The sequence below is a fragment of the Vulpes vulpes genome, chromosome 2, assembly GCF_048418805.1.
Source record: "Vulpes vulpes isolate BD-2025 chromosome 2, VulVul3, whole genome shotgun sequence".
Taxonomy (NCBI): domain Eukaryota; kingdom Metazoa; phylum Chordata; class Mammalia; order Carnivora; family Canidae; genus Vulpes; species Vulpes vulpes.
In genome coordinates this window covers 134,130,121-134,146,859 of record NC_132781.1, presented here as the reverse complement: position 1 = coordinate 134,146,859, position 16,739 = coordinate 134,130,121, and the positions used below count along the sequence as shown (strand labels likewise).

General features: G+C 34.8%; 1 protein-coding gene across 10 annotated transcripts in view; it reads right to left on the bottom strand.

Annotated features, from left to right (window-relative positions):
- Positions 1-1,399: 1,399 nt before the first annotated feature.
- RNF180 (ring finger protein 180) overlaps positions 1,400-16,739 on the bottom strand; it is a 183,158-nt gene continuing 167,818 nt past the window's right edge. For all 10 annotated transcript variants that reach the window (XR_012000031.1, XR_012000030.1, XM_072750019.1 and 7 more), the window contains one exon: positions 1,400-2,419. Coding sequence is in view for 6 of the 10 variants with exons in the window: in XM_072750019.1 (XP_072606120.1) it covers positions 2,220-2,419 (200 nt within the window). In the remaining 4 variants the exon portion in view is untranslated. The remainder of the gene's footprint in view (positions 2,420-16,739) is intronic.

Genomic DNA, 16,739 nt, shown 5'->3' with positions numbered 1-16,739 from the left:
GGATACAGATCTATAGACTGATGTTATCACTGAGCTAATACATTCATATTGGAAGTGAAATTTGTTTCTCTGAGAAATCTATATCTATTATACTAGTAACTTTGCTTCATGTATAAACTATAATTGACTTTTATTTTTATTTATTTATATTTAATTTGCTGAGATCAAGACCAGAGCTGAGTTCAAGAGTTGGATGCTTAACTGACTGAGCCTTCAGGTGCCCCTATAATCAACTCTTAAATTTAGGAATGAATGAAAGCATATTTGATAGAGATGAAAGCCAGGTGTTGGTTGGAAATGGTTGCAGTTCATTTTAAAGTTCTTAAAATATTGCCCCTCTAGATGTGTTTTGCTAATTTTTCAGTCGTGACATGTATTACTTCCACTTTGAGCAATAAACTAGTTACTGGGATCCCTGGGTGGCGCAGCGGTTTGGCGCCTGCCTTTGGCCCAGGGCGTGATCCTGGAGACCCGGGATCCGAATCCCACGTCAGGCTCCCGGTACATGGAGGCTGCTTCTTCCTCCGCCTGTGTCTCTGCCTCTCTCTCTCTCTCTGTGACTATCATAAATAAATAAAAATTAAAAAAAAAAAACTAGTTACTATAAACACCAATTTTTATTTCTGTAAGGTAACATTGAGCTTTGTCAAAAACATCATTTTACCAAGATATTAGTTATATGTCACTAGATTATAAGCATAATTTATCTATTTTGATACATGAGCAGAAGTTGATGTTTATAAACTGTGGTTTTCTGCTTTCTATCTTTGATAGTGTCTAATGTACACCACTTTCTTTCACAGATATAATTTTAAATACAATAATAACAGTGTAAGAATAAAAACCTGTATTATTCTAATCATATTTCTTGGAATATCACGTACCATCAGATAGGTGCTTTTATTGAAATACAATTAGTAGTAATAAGGCTTCATTTGGATGTCTCCTAGCCTGAACTCTTGAAGCCTCATCGCAATTTGTTTGGATGGTGCTATTTTTAATGTGGTAGGCATATTTTAGCTTGTGTCAAAATACACTTACTGCATTATCAGATATGTGACGACACAGGGTAGGAATGTTGGATTAGTAGTTCATAATCAACACTTTGCTCATAGCTTACACAAAGACCACCTTCGTGATGGAAATAAAGAAGCTCACTTTTTTTTTTTGCGCTTGAGTTCTCTCACTTCTGGGAAACTTGGGATACTTGTGCTGTTTCTTTTACAGGAATAATTCAGATTTCCTTTTTTTTTTTTTCAACTAAGGGAAAACCAATTCCAAGGCTTATAATACTATAATAATAAGTAAAAAGAAATGCCAGCTTTCTTCTATATATATCTATAAGCCTATTTCCAACAATTCCTTATTCTAGATATTAAATTATATAATAACAAAGAAAAAAATTTAAAAGCCACTCTTTATTGCACATTTACAATATATTTGACAATCTCTGTGTTAAACAAATCACTAAATTAGTTACATTTTGGGCATGCATTGCTCTTTTGAACTACTGAAAATCAGCAAGTTTTTTATTTCTTCAGGTGAGTAATCCTGCAAATAATGTATTTCTCTATTGGTGGGGATCGGTCTCAAGTTTTTTGCATTTACTATTCTGTTCATATAATAATTAAAAATGTTGCACTAATGCTATTATTAGGTCTGTATAAAGAATAGCCTGCTTTCTTGATAATAGAACAGGAAAGAAGTTGAGATAATTGGAAACCAAAACTGAATACACCCTGCTAGATTAGTTCCCAGAAAATGAAATTTATCTGTAATGCACATAATTTGCCTAAGAATAAGTGGTGATTGACTAATTATTTTTCAGCAAAGATACCATCTACCCAGATTATCATTTCATTCTGTATTTTTACTACTTTTAAGTGGAAGAAAAGCCTCAGTCTTTACAATTTCAGTACAAAAGTGGTATCATAACATTAGAGCCCATAAATCCTAAACCAGGAGGAATTATGAAATTAATTATGAAATTAATAGTGCGTTGTTGCTAAGTGCTAGACAGACTAGCTCCTGAATAAACTTTAGTTTGTTACATGAAAAACATTAATAAATAAGTCCGTTATTCTCATACTTTCTATAAACACCAACAGTTTATATAATGCACCATTATAAAAACTTCAAAGCACATTTTAAAAAGGTTTAATTGTAATTGTTATCTACATCATTTGTGATTGTTCAACTGTAGTAAGGTATGAAAATTCCTAAAACGGAAAGAAAAAATAGCAAAGAAAGCAGAACACAATGAATCCAATGACCCAGTTCACTGAATAAATATAGATGATCACCATATCCATGTCAAACCACCATCCACGGCTATCATCCTCAAAGTGCAGATAATCCATCCTATGTGCACCATGTGGGAACTGCCTTCTTGTAACAGGAGCTGCATGTCTGTGGAAACCTAGAAAGATGCATGAACATATTTTAAAGCTCAGTGAATTAAGATACGTGCTCAAAAAGGAAGCTGCATTATGAACACTGGTACCATAAACCGAGCGTATCTTGATGTCACTGAGTGGTATGTTGTATTCCTGAGAGTTTTTTTTCAATGATAACAAACTGTCAGAAGTCTCTTAGTTATGGGTTTCAAGGGCAGGGGCAGTAAAATTAACATAAAGTATGGGATATGGAGTCAGGAGACTATTTTTGTTCTGTCAGTTTCTTGGGCAAGTTATTGGATCTCTGGGTCTCTGATCGCTCATCGATGCAATCTAATAATCACATTTGATCCTTACAAATTTTTAAATTATTTTCACATGAGAGCAATTTCTAAATTTAAACTTGATTCAGGTTGTATTGTCACAACTGCTTTTTTTCTTTTTAACTTCTGATCACCAATTTAACCTTTTATCTCATTCCTTGAGAATTTGTTATTTGAGCAAAGTTCTATGAGAAAAATGTCTCTCATTTTTAGCATTGAGTAAACTGCATAGACAAAACGGTACACCTTTGAAGAAATTTACTTCTAATCTTTATAGATATTAAAGCATGGGCCTACTTGAGATTGGCACATAAAAAGCAAATCTCAAAAGTAAAGTGATAATGTAGCAACACCCTTGAAGAAAATCCATGGGATTATTAGGGTGAATGTGGAATATTAGGGTAAGTAGAGATGCTGCCAATGGACTTTTGCAATGGACATAATTCTATTCCCAGTCTGATAATGATTCAGGTCTCCCTAGTTTTCACATACAGAAATAGTTTGTTCTCTGTTATATTCCATCACTTTGTGTATGAATTGGCTCTAGCTGATTTTTCATGCTCTTGACTGCTTTGCAGGGGATGTCAAGAGAGGCATGAGCTCTAAAACCAAAGCACTGCTTAAGAATATAGGAGAAGGAGAAGACCTTTCCAAGAACATGAGAGTACTGAAAGTGCCAATTAATATTTCATTAAAAGGTTTTTTTTTTATAAAAACAAAAACAAAAAACCCTCTTCGCATAGTAAAAGTCACTTCAGTGGTTGAAAGGAAATGAAGAAATGCAACCAGTCAGCCATTTCACTGGATTCCAAGTGCCAGCAAATTATAAGACCAACCAACCAACCATTGAACAAAAAAAGTACAAACATACCAAAAATCCCCTACTGTATCCTTTCGCCACCCAGGGCTCTGAAACTGAACTATGTGTACTATACAAGCCAAATGGAGCTGATGAGAGGTTTTTGGTAAGGGGACTAATTATATCAGGAATTAAATGTAGTCAAGTAGTATTTAATAATGGTAGGTGTGAGTTTGTGTCTCAGAGTGTGTACTTGACAGTGCTTATGTTTTGGTACCAGAAAAACCACTGGCCTCAGCTAAGGGATTACATCAACTATACAGGTAAAGGAATATCTAGTGGAAACACGACCATGGGATTCTTTCCAGGCAGTTGGTGGCTCTCCGAACTCAGTTTTTAGCTGAGGTGTGAGAGCTGCCTTACTGAGTAAGGAAAGGAATACTCAGGGGGACTCTACAAAGGGTGCAACAGATCTTTACTGGGGGTGGGGTCCTAAATGCAGAGCATTTCTGGAAACAATAGAGCTGCCAAGACAGTCCAAGTGCTGAGTCCTGATTTTAGCTGATCAGGCCAAATGGCCATTTGCATTGCTTTGTGCTTATTTTGTAGAATTTTTTTTTTGTCCCTATGGTGAAGGTAGTCACCTTCAGTCAGTGCCTGAGGGTGGATATCACCAAGACTGGACACAGCCTACAAGTCCCAAAGAGGATGTCCTGTAGACATTAGGATCCTGGTTCCTAATTCCCAGACCAGGGTGACCAGAGGGTGATAGGAATATTTTGTGGGACCCTGGTGGTTGTACAGTTGGGTGAGGATATCCTTGCAGATCAAAGCCTCTGGGGCTTCACCCTAAAATGCTACTATTAACAACCTCCTAGCCACAGTTCTCCCAGCTTCCACTTGGACACCTTCTCTGACAGATTGTTTTATAGAGTGGTGGCTACTGTTAACACAGAAGCTAGTGTGCCCTGCTAGCTAGCAGATATGTATGGCACAGTCCACCCATTGACAGTACAGGTTCCTGGACTTGAGACTCCTCTGGGGCGGCTGGCCTTGGACTCCAGTGTGGCTGCAGCCCCACACGCAGCTCTATGTACTGTGTGCAGAAGTGCCACCCTGAGGGTACAAAGGCCTTCCAAACACTCTGACACAGCCTACCTCCCGCCTTATTAAGGGAGCCATTCTTGCACATGGCTTCTCTAGACAAAGCTAAATCCCATTTGTCCTGAGGCCAACCTGGCTAGACATGTTTCGGACATTATAGCCCTCTATCTTCAGGCAGTGAAGTAAACCCTTCCACTCTCTCTACAGAAGCCATTGGTAGATTTATACATATAACAATCTGGAGGGACAGAGTAGGGCAGGAGACACATGGAGGGAATTTAGGACTAGGTATATATATACCTACAAGAGAGATAGAGACGATAGACCTATGGAGGTGAGTGTAAATAGAGATGGAGATACAGATGTATTTGTGTATAAATATCTCACTGGCAAATATGGAATTTTTTTTCTTCCTTGCAAACTGTGAACACGTATGCTTTGAAAACATACATACATGTGGGCCTTAGGTGAGGAAATCCAAAATCTCTCATCTCCCAGGGTGCCTGCCCAGAAGTGAACCGGCTGATATTTTGAAGCAGTATATATATATATATATATATATATATATATATATATATATATATATATATATATATATTGGCATCCACCTTGAAAAAAAGTGATAATTCTTTTATGACTAAATGGATATATTTCTAAGAAATATTATATCTCCTTGTGAAATACTGTTCTTTTGCTTTGTAATAAGTACATGTTCGTTATTTAGAGCTTGAGTATAAGCTTGCCCAATGGCAACCTTTTTTTGTTGGCTGACCAATATATAGTTTCAAAGGTTTCTAAAAATAATCAATTTTCAAAGGACTGATAATCTGGTCATAATCTTTGGTTTTGGCTTGCTAATGCCCACTTTAAGTACTTTTGTGCTTATTAGTGTTAGTGAGTGGGTACAATACAATAAACAATGGGAAAGCTATAATTTTGGTAGCTACTAGTGACTGGTGATAAAGGTTCTGTGAGGCTCAAGCTTGAAGCAGATTCTGGTTCATCTATTGTAATAATAGAATATTATTAATTCTATTATTAATAATAGAATATTAAATATTAGGCTCTAAGATCAGGCTGCTTATTTTGATGGCAGGATGGTAGTCACTCACTTGGGTAGTATGGTTCCTTAAGGTCAAACTTCTTTGAACAAGGACAATTCTAGATGATTGTTTATGTATTTTATATTTTAAAATAAAAATTATACATATTTAAGGGGTAAAACATTATATATATATATTAGTTATAGTCAAATTAATATATCCATTTCTCCACATATTTACCCTTTTGTTGTTGTGAGAGCACCTAAAATCTCTTGGCAGATTTCCAGTATCTCTTTTCAGGTGTATGGTCTGCAAATATTTTGTCCTCATATGTAGGTTGCCTTTTCGTATGGAGAAGCTTTTTAGTTTGAAATAATCTCACTAAATGTTTGTTTTTTACCTTCTTGCTTGAGTTGTGGTCATATCCAAAAAATTGTTATCAAAGCTGAATGTCAGGGAATTTACCCTCAGTGTTTTCTGGCAGACTTCTATGGTTCTTAAATCTATTTTGCATAGATTTTTGTGTATGGTACAAGATAGGGGCCAGTTTCATTCCTTTGTTGCATATGGCAATGCAGTTTTCCCAGGAGCATTTATTAAAGAGACCATTGTTTCCTCATTGTGTATTCTTGGCACCCTTACTGAAAGTAAGTTGATGGTATATGTGTCTGTTTTTATGCCAGGACCATGTTGTTTTGATTACTACAGGTTTGCAATATAATCTGAAATCAGGAGATGTGATGCCTTTGTTTTTTGTCTCAAGATTCCTTTGGCTGTTTGGGGTCCTTTGTGTCCATGTGAATTTTAGGATTGTTTTTTCTATTTTTGTAAAAATGCCATTGGTGTTTTAATAGGGATTATGTTGAATCTTTTATTGCTTTGGGTAGTATGGACATCTTATTAATTTTTGTAGTCAATGTAAATGCAATAGCTTTCCAATAGTTGTCTTTTCCAATTACTTTCATCAATATTTTATAATTCTCAGTCTTTGTAAATTATATTTACTTGTATTATGTAGATTTAAAACATGAAATTAAAAAGGATGAGATAAAGGGGAAATGATATTTTAGAAGAAATTAGAGGGCCATACTTCAAATAGGTTTTTAATAATTTATAATGTTTTTGGCTGACTTCCTATCACATTTTATTTTTTAATTATTAATTTTTATAGCTTACATAATGTTTACACAGGATGATGTTTCTTCCCTTCTTTTTTTTTTGTTTGCCTTATTAGTATTCTCTCTCATGTGATTTCTTTACAGAATATTTAAGTCTCTTGTGTACTTTGTGCTGCTAGTTTATCTAAAACTAGAGAGTATAATGTAAAATCCACTTAACTGGGCATATGCCAACTTTCACATATTGTAACACATACAAAACACACAAATGAAGTCAGCCCTTCTGTGTTATTAGACTCCCAGTTTTCCTCAGCCAAAATTGTGTGCCCTCATAACATGTAAGAATGCCACTGTTAGTCGTCACTCAATATTAGTAAAGCTTAGATAAACAGAATATACTTTTTAATGTTCTCTTCTCACATTCTAGTAGATTGCTTTGTATCCAACTTGGGGGTGTTCTTTTTTGGGGACTGTAGTAAGGGGATTTCAATCCCAATAGCTTAAGATGATGGAAACACCAAGTGCTTATTTTAAGAGAAAAAAAGGGCCTTTCTGTTGGTGTAGGAGAGAAGTGGGAAGAGTTTTTCTCACTTTCAAAAATTAACTTTACACATAAACACAAATATTCCCAAAATAGTTGATACTCCTTTTCAAAAGCTTCTTCACAAATCACAAATAGTGGCTGGAGAACAGGTAACCTTGTTATTGGAAATTAGTATCATATAAAAAAGTGATTTTTCTGACCTAAAGGATTATTCATAAACTTTAGATTTTTCAGATTCAAGTTTCAATTGCTTGGGTCAAAGGAATAATGTTATTGATGGAATAGCCATAGAAAAAAGTCAAGCAAAAGAAAAAAAGAAAGAAAAAAGTAGAGCTAAGAGAAGAAGGAATGGCACAAAAGATAAAGCATTATGAGTAGCGAGATCATATATGCTGGTTTCCTCAGGACAATCTCAGTTTACCTTTGTTAGCCTGGTATAACAACTAGTAGTGCCCTTCTCATTCTAAAAGTCTCCTCATTCATGCTTATTTTCAGCTTTGAACACCAGAAAGTGATGGTGACCCAGGATGGCTCAGGCAACAAGTTTTTATAGGTAAGGTGGATAATGATCATTGCTTGTTTAATATTTATTATTATTTTTTCTTTTGTGAGAGAGAGAGGGAAAGTGGAGTGTAGGGAGGGTCAGAGGAAGAGAGAAAATCTTAAGCATGATCCATGCCCAGGGTGGATCCTCAGCTGCTTAACCAACTGAGCTACCCAGGTGGCTTAATTTTTTTCTAAGTGGGGAGTTAGTAGGTTTTTGTAACAATTTTGGAATTTCTAAAGCTATAAATTGGATGGGATGATTGCAATTTCTTAATCAAAATCTGACAAAAGGAAAATCACCTCTTAGATACTTTACTTGGTAAGTAGTAGATAACTGACATGAGGAAAATTGCCAGAATACTAACCAGTGATTAATTCTAGTAATTGGTGACTGATTCCACTGTAAAATGATCACACTAAAGGATCTAATTCATTGGGCTATCCTGAGGATTAGATGAATTAACACATACAAAGCACAGGCCTGGTCCATTATAAAGAGTCCGTGAATGTTAGAGTTTTCTTCTTATATTATCATTAGTATTGCTGTTAATATGAGGAAGAAGCTACCTTTTCTTGCCAGAGCTTGTTCTTTGTATTATGTCTATCTTTTCTGAACAAATCAATGAGTTGACCATTGATGATTCAAACAAAATGGTTTCTAAATGTTTATTTAAAGTGTGAGTTGATTTCTTCAAGGCAGTGGCTAGCTTTAAGTAGATGGTCAGGGTATCAGATACTGAATCTATGAGATCTATTCAATATTTACAGAGAGTAAATATATCTATCTATCTATATACATATAGATATATATATAGATAGATAGTATATATCTATTCAATATATACAGAGAGTAACAGATTTACTATCTGTTAGTGGCTGAGGATTTAAAGATATTCTAAGACATAGAATTTCTTGAAACAGGAACTGAGTCTGGAACAATATTTCTCAATGTTTTTTAAAAAATTAGCAACCCCATAAGGGGAAAATAAGGTAAATTTGAGTATTCTAATCAATAAATTAACTTAAACCTAGTTTCTTCCTAATGAGAAAAAATAAATAGGAAGGAATAAGATTTTGTCAGGTAGAGTTAAGCTTTTGAGGGCCACAAACCTACATACTATCTAGGATTTTTGGTGGCTCCCCAAACCAATCTTTGCCCTCATTTAAAATGCATGGCCTGTGAGATAGTATGCCTAAAAAACTATCATAATAGTCGATGTATATATTATAATATGGGCAACTACTTTATTCCAAGAGAATTTGGATTGGAATTAATGGAATGAAAGCTTCTGTACCAGGAATTCACTTTTATATGGACTTAACCTCAACCTACTATGGATGACAAACTAATAATAATTAGTCTGGCATTCAGATATAGTTTAAAAAGTATCTAATAATATTATAATATTAGTACCTTCTAACTATGCTATTTTAAAATAAAGAACACAGTAAAGGGCAGCCCGGGTGGCTCAGCAGGTTTAGCACCAACTTCAGCCCAGGGTGTGATCCTGGAGACCCAGGATCGAGTCCCACGTCAGGCTCCCTGCATGGAACCTGCTTCTCTCTCTGCCTCTCTCTCTCTCTCTCTCTCTCTCTCTCTCTCTGTGTGTGTCTCTCATAAATAAATAAAATATTTAAAAAAAGAACACAGTAAAAACAAACTTCATACTCTTTTTTTCCCCCAACATATTATGGTGGGGGAAAAAAAAAGCATAGTGCAGGGAAAATCATTCTCATCAAGAGATCGGAAAATTTGGATTCTGTGCCAATATTAAACATAACCATTTGGTCAGTCAAAATAGTTTCTCTGTATCTTGCAAGATGTTCATATGGTTTTATTCTTTAATCTGCTAATGTGGTGGATTCACACAGATTTTTAAAAATGTTGGATAATTAAAATCTATTGAAGTGATGGATCAAAGTGATATATTTTCCAATATTTTACCAAGCCTTCATACCTAGAATAAATTCCATGTGTTCATGATACTCGTTCTCATATACTGATGAATTCAGCTTTATAAATTTTACATGGAATTTTTATGCCTATGTTCGTAAGGAAGATTGGTGTATAATTTTCTGTTTAATGTTATTTTTCCCTGGTTTACCATGATTTTATTGGCTTTATAAAATATGTTGGCAAATAGGTGACAGTTCTACATGGGTATCTGCATATCTTGCAAACAAAAGTAATGACTGCCTCTGTTCAGTACTATTTTTTTGAAAGATATTCTTATAGCACATAGTCTTAGTAGGCATGATGTCCCCTTCTGGGAAGGTTTGATTGTAGCCTTAGAACATAGTATATTTAAAGCTGTTATAAAAGAATGAATTTGGGGACACCTGGATGGTTCAGATGTTGAGCATCTGACCCTTGATTTCAGCTCAGGTCATGATCTCACTGTCATGAGATCAAGGCCTGCATTGGGCTCTGGGATAAGTATGTAGACTGGTTAGGATATTCTTTCTCCCTCTTGTACCCACCCCCCACCTGTGTGCTCTCTCTCTCTCTCTAAAAAATAATAACAATAAAATATAATTGAATTTTATAAGCTCAGAGCTCTCCCTGTAACATACCCCACTGTGTGTAGATATCACCTGGCCCTATCTGTAACATCCTATGAGAAAGGCTCAGGTATCTATCACCAACTGGGCTGTTTTGGCTATTGATCTAAGTAACAGACTGTCCTTTGTTTCTGGTCCAGGAAAATCTTACACTTTTTGCAAGCATCCAGGAAAGTGGAAGACTAATTTGTTAGCTTGCAAATAGGGTAAATCTCAGACCCTGTCCATTTTACTCTCTGACACAATATGCATAAAATTAAAATCCCTTATGCTTTGCTAAATCTAGCCTGTAAAACCATTTGGGCCTGTTTTCTTTTTAGGTATGGGGGTAAATTTTTAAATACCAATTATTTATGTTGTATCAATTTCTTTATTAATTGCTGGTCTATTCATGTTTTATAAGTTTTTCTTGAGTTGGTTTTGGAATTTTTATACATTATTCATTCTATGAAGATTTTCAAACACATTGGACTAAAACTTGCATAATTGTGGTATTTAGGGCTCTGCACAAATGATCTGATCTCCTGATTTATTTTGCACTTCCCTGTCCCTTAGAAATTTAAGCATGGCCATGAGACTTAACCAATGAAAATGATTGTTTGAACAAAATATTGTCCATTGCTTCTGGGTATAGCATTTATCAATTTGAGAGGCTATAGTAGTCTTTTTTCATCTTCCTTAGCAACCACCAATATACCAGACAGAGATTGCTCGGTCAGCTTCAGTCATAAAGCTTACGACAATGTGGAGCAGAGTACTCAGGAGTCAAAGGAAAATTATTTTAACATTACTTTGTTATTCTCAATCAGAATTCATAGTGATCTATATAACTATTAAAGGAAAGGGTGATAACTCCAAAAGTTAATCTGACTTGTTTTTTCTTTTTTTTTTTTTTTCTTCATACAGGGAAAGTGCTCTTGGAGAAATTTCATTGTGTGAAATTATAGTGAGAAAGGACTGTGAAGAAAATCTCCAAGTCACCATCAGGTTGAGAAAGGATATAAAGAAGAACCAGCATTTTAGAATCTCAAACAGGTACTTCTGCCACTTTATAAAATCTAATTTATAAAAACTATTTTACTTCAGAAGGATTTTTCTCATATTCTAGAAGATAAAGGCTCTCAGTGCCTGCACCCTCCATATGGTTCAATTTTATGTTCACCATCAAAGATCATAAAGTAAGTTCCATTATTTTTTTTTTTAAGATTTTATTTATTTATTCATGAGAGACACACAGAGAGGGAGAGAGAGAGAGGCAGAGACACAGGCAGACAGAGAAGCAGGCTCCATGCAGGGAGCCCGACGTGGGACTCAATCCCAGGACTCCAGGATCACACCCTGGGCTGAAGGCAGGTGCTAAACCTCTGAGCCACCCAGGGATCCCCAGGTTCCATTATTTTGAAGACTCTTTCAGAGCCATAAAGATTGTGAACAATTATCTCATACATTTTTTTCAATTGTAGCAACTTTCAGAGTGCTTATACTGGGTACTAAATTTGTTTGTTGAATGGATGGATGAGTGAGTGCCTGTATATAAGGAAAGATATTAGAAATATAATGAATAATTAGCCTTTGAGAATGTCTCAAATCAGGCTTCCCAAATATATTTTTAGCAGGAATGGATTATTATTATGAATGTATTTAAGATGCATTTTGTAGTTCTTAAGAAAAAATATTCTTTAGAGGTTAGCTTAGAGAACTTTGAAGTTTGTATTAAAAGGAAAAGAACTCTCAGTCATATGCTAAGCATTGGATAAAACCCTCAGGTATATCATTGAGCAAGATGGACATACTTACTATCTGCACACTCAGAGCTTTAAAATCTGGTGGAATGAACAACAATGATAGAATACTATTAGTTGATTCTTATTTTACAGTCATGGCAGTAAGCATCCAATTTATCAACATTTTATAAATAAGGGAATTCTGGCTAAGCGAGGTAAAGTAACTTGTATTAATATTTGAACCTAGTTTCTTCTCTCTCACCAGGGGATGGTTTGATTCCCAGTTCTGCTAGTTGAACACTAGGTGATCCTGAGAAAGTTACTTCACCTTTCTTACTCAGTTTCTGGAGATGATGAATGAGGATAATAAGATACCTTCCAGCCTTACCCATCCTACATCTTACATGTAGCTAGATGCTTTAAAAAAAAAAAAAAGGAGGCATGTGATATCCTTCATGTGTGATGGGACAGACAAAAGGTTGAAGCATGGTATTTTATTGCTGTCTTTTTCATATTACATAAGACATTTATAGTGCCAAGTTGATTGATATAAGTAGGCCTTAGCAGAGGTGGAGTGATATTTTTACAGTCAAAGGTAGGTATAGAGTCACCCTGTTAATAGACTTGAAAAGCTAATACAAAATGGATTTTAAATGTCATCTTTATCTCCTGTATTTTTAGGATACCAGAATCAATTGTATAAATCCTGCAAAATTAATTTTTTCTAATGAATATGTTAAAATATGTGTGGATTACTTATAATTCTGTAACATCAGTTATATTTTCAATATATAGTTGAACCATGAACAATATGGATTTGAGCTGTGCAGGCTCACTTAGAAGTGGATTTTTTTTTTTAAAGATTTATTATTTGAGAGGGAGGGAGGGAGAAAGAGATCAGGGGGAGAGGCAGAGGGAGAGGGAAAGAATCTTAAGCAGACTCCCTGCTGAGCATGGAGCCTGATGTATCTAGGGCTTGATCTCATGACTCTGAGATCATGACCTGAGCCGCAATTAAGAGTTAGATGCCTAACCCACTGACCCACGCAGGTGCCCCACAAGTGGATTTATTTTTCAATGAATATATATATACAGTAATGTAAATGTATTTTCTTTTCCCTATGATTTTCTTAACATTTTCTCTTGCTTTCTTTATAGTAAAAATACAGTAGATAATACATATACAAAATATGTGTTAATAGACTGTACCTTATCAACAAGCCTTCTGCTCAACAGTTGGTTTTTAGTAATCTTGGAGGAGTCAAAATTTAAGTATACATTTTCAACTATGTGGGGATGTTGGCAACCTTAACATCTGTGTTGTTCATGGGTCAACTGTAGTTTACAAAGTTATCAGACAAAATCATAAAAATTTATAATGTTTTGTTTTTGTTAATCAAATACCATGGTTTTTAAAAAGAAATGGTTTTCTTTTTAAAAATATTTTTTTATCCTGGCAAAAAAATACACAGCACAAAATTTGCCATTTTGGCCATTTTTTTAGTATACAACTCAATCGCATTAAAGTTGTGCCACCATCATCACAAAGAGAAACTTTGTAGCCATCAAAGAATAACTTCTCTATTTCCCACTCTTCTCAGTACCTGATAACCTCTAATCTACTTTCTGTTTCAATGAATTTTTCTACGTATCTCATATGAGTGAGATCATAAATTCATTTCTTTTCATGGCTAAATAATATTCCATTTATGTATATACCACATTTATTTATTCATTGATTTGTATGGATACTTGGATTACTTCCATTTTTTGACTATGATGAATAATGCTGCAGTAAACAGTAGGCTACAAGTATCTCTTTGAATCCCTGTTTTCAGTTCTTTTGGATATATATTCAGGGGTAGATCTGAAAAATCATGGGAGTTCTAGATTTAGCATTTGAGAAAACTCTAAAGTGTTTTTGCTTCCTACTTTACCACAATCCTTGTCAATACGTTTTATGCTCTGTTAAATTTTTTTTTAAATTTATTTATGACAGTCACAGAAAGAGAGAGAGAGAGAGAGAGAGAGAGAGAGGCAGAGACACAGGCAGAGGGAGAAGCAGGCTCCATGCACCGGGAGCCCGACGTGGGACTCCATCCTGGGTCTCCAGGATCGCGCCCTGGGCCAAAGGCAGGCGTCAAACTGCTGCACCACCCAGGGATCCCTGTTAAATTTTTTTTATTGTAGCTATTCTAATAGGTGTGATCTCATTATGGTTATCATTTGCATTCATTCCCTTAGTGACTAATGATGTGGAACTTCTTTTAATATACTTATTGGCTATTTGTATAGTTTTGGAGAAATGTCTACTCAAGTCTGCAGCCCATTTTTAATTAAGTTGTCTTCTTAATGAGTTCTTGATATATTTTAGGTATTAAGCTCTTATGAAATATGATTTATAAATATTTTCTATTATGTAGGCTGCATTTAATGAAGTTCAACTAATTTTTTTAGTGTTCATGCTTTTGGTGTCATATCTAAGAATCCAGTGATCATGAAGATTTACCCCTATATTTTCTTCTAAGAGTTCTATGGTTTACTGTCAGAATGGCTAAACTTAACAACACAAGAAACAACAGGTGCTGGTGAAAATACAGAGAATTCTCTTGCCCTGTTGGTAGGGATGCGAACCTGGGCAGCCACTCTGGAGGACAGTAGGGAGGGAGAACAGAATAGAGGTTCCTCAAAAAGTTAAAAATAGAACTACCCTATGATCCAGCAATTGGACTACTAGGTATTTACCCAAAGGATACAAAAATACTGATTCAAAGCGGCACATGCACCTTAATGTTTATAGCAGCAATTCCCACAACAGCCAAACTATGGAAAGAGCCTATATGCCCATCAACAGATGAATGGATAGAGAAGATGTGGATGGATAAAGAAAACATTATATATAAAATGTTTCCATTATATATATATATATATATATATATATTCCATTATATATTATATATATAATGGAAAATTAGCAATCAAAAAGAATCAAGTCTTGCCATTTGCAATGACATAGATGGAGCTAGAATGTATTATGCTAAGCAGAATAAGTCAGAGAAAGACAAAAACCATATGATCTCACCCATATTTGGAATTTAAGAAAGAAAACAGTTGAACATATGGGAATGGGGAAAACAAAGGGGAGAGAGAATAAACTGAGGGTTGATAGTGGTGGGTGGGGGAAGGGCTAGATGGGTAATGGGTATTAAAGAGGGTGTTGTGATGAGCACTGGGTGTTGTAAGTGATAAATCACTGGATTTTCTTCCTGAAACCAACACTGCATGTATGTTAAGTATAATTTAATTAAGAACGATTAACTAGTAACCTCATTATTTTTTGTTCTTTGCAAACTCTTAGGACATACCACATAAGCAATGTAGAATAAAATAACTTGAAAGCATAATATGTATTTCTGAGTGAACTCAAAATTTCTAATCATTTAGTCAGTCTCTTTCAATTCTCTTTGGTATATTTTGGGAAATTACCCTTATAGTCTTTCATCTTCCCAGACCAGAAACAAGTAATGAAAGAAAAAGCCGTCCCTGTGCTATATGTTATTGTTTTCTCTCTTTTGTATTTTAGGAAAAAGGTTATTTAAATGTGATAATGAAAAAATAATGGGATAGAAGCTAAATGTTTTCAGATGATCAGATTCTACTAAAAAATCTCTCTTTTTATATAACCTTGTATTGTATCTAGTATACCTATAAAATATATTCAGCTATTTCAATACCAGTACAGTTGTGAAGTTTTTCTGTTTTAAGTATCTAAAGCTGCTCTGGTTAACTGTAACACAAGCCTAATGCTGGTAAGGTAAAAATTTGAAGTTTTAATCTGTTCAGGCATTTGAAAGTTCTCAATGGCAAATTATAAATCTGGAAACATTAAAATGTTTTCACATTATCCTGTTAATTTTAATGAGCTCATACTTTAGTAGCTGTCAAAATTTGTTGGTATACATCTCATTTCATATTCATCTATTTTAAGCTATAATAAACCCTTTTACTTCATGTGCACTGCAAAATTAAAAGACACAGCTACACCTGTGGTATAGTAAATCATAGCAATATTTGTGCCAGAGGGTAAGAGCTGGAACTTCCAAGTGTATCTTCAGATTATTAGCATACTCTTCATGTCCCCTGAAACAAGTTGGGACTTCCTTAGACACTTGTTACTTTTTATTTCTGTATTAGAATTTGTTTGCTCTTTTGAGACTACCTTGATAGCCAATTCAATCCAATTTCCTCTTTTGACAGATACATTTTTTTACATTTTTTATATTTTACATATATAAAGTACAGATGAACAAACACTTAGTGCTTTGGATACAATATGGAAGTACTAAACCATTTCATGGTCTCCCCAAACGTCACAGCATTTTTCTTAAGGAAGTGTTCTCAAAATACTGGGCTAAACTCTTATTTATGCAATTATTTGCAGATTTCTTAAATTTGCAGTATAGTTTCAGTGCAGTTTGTGTATACTATCCAAAACAAATGGACAACTGCCATGCGCTATTAAACTATTCCTACACTGTACCAGAGTTAATTTCATTTCAGTAAAACAAACACCATCTCTG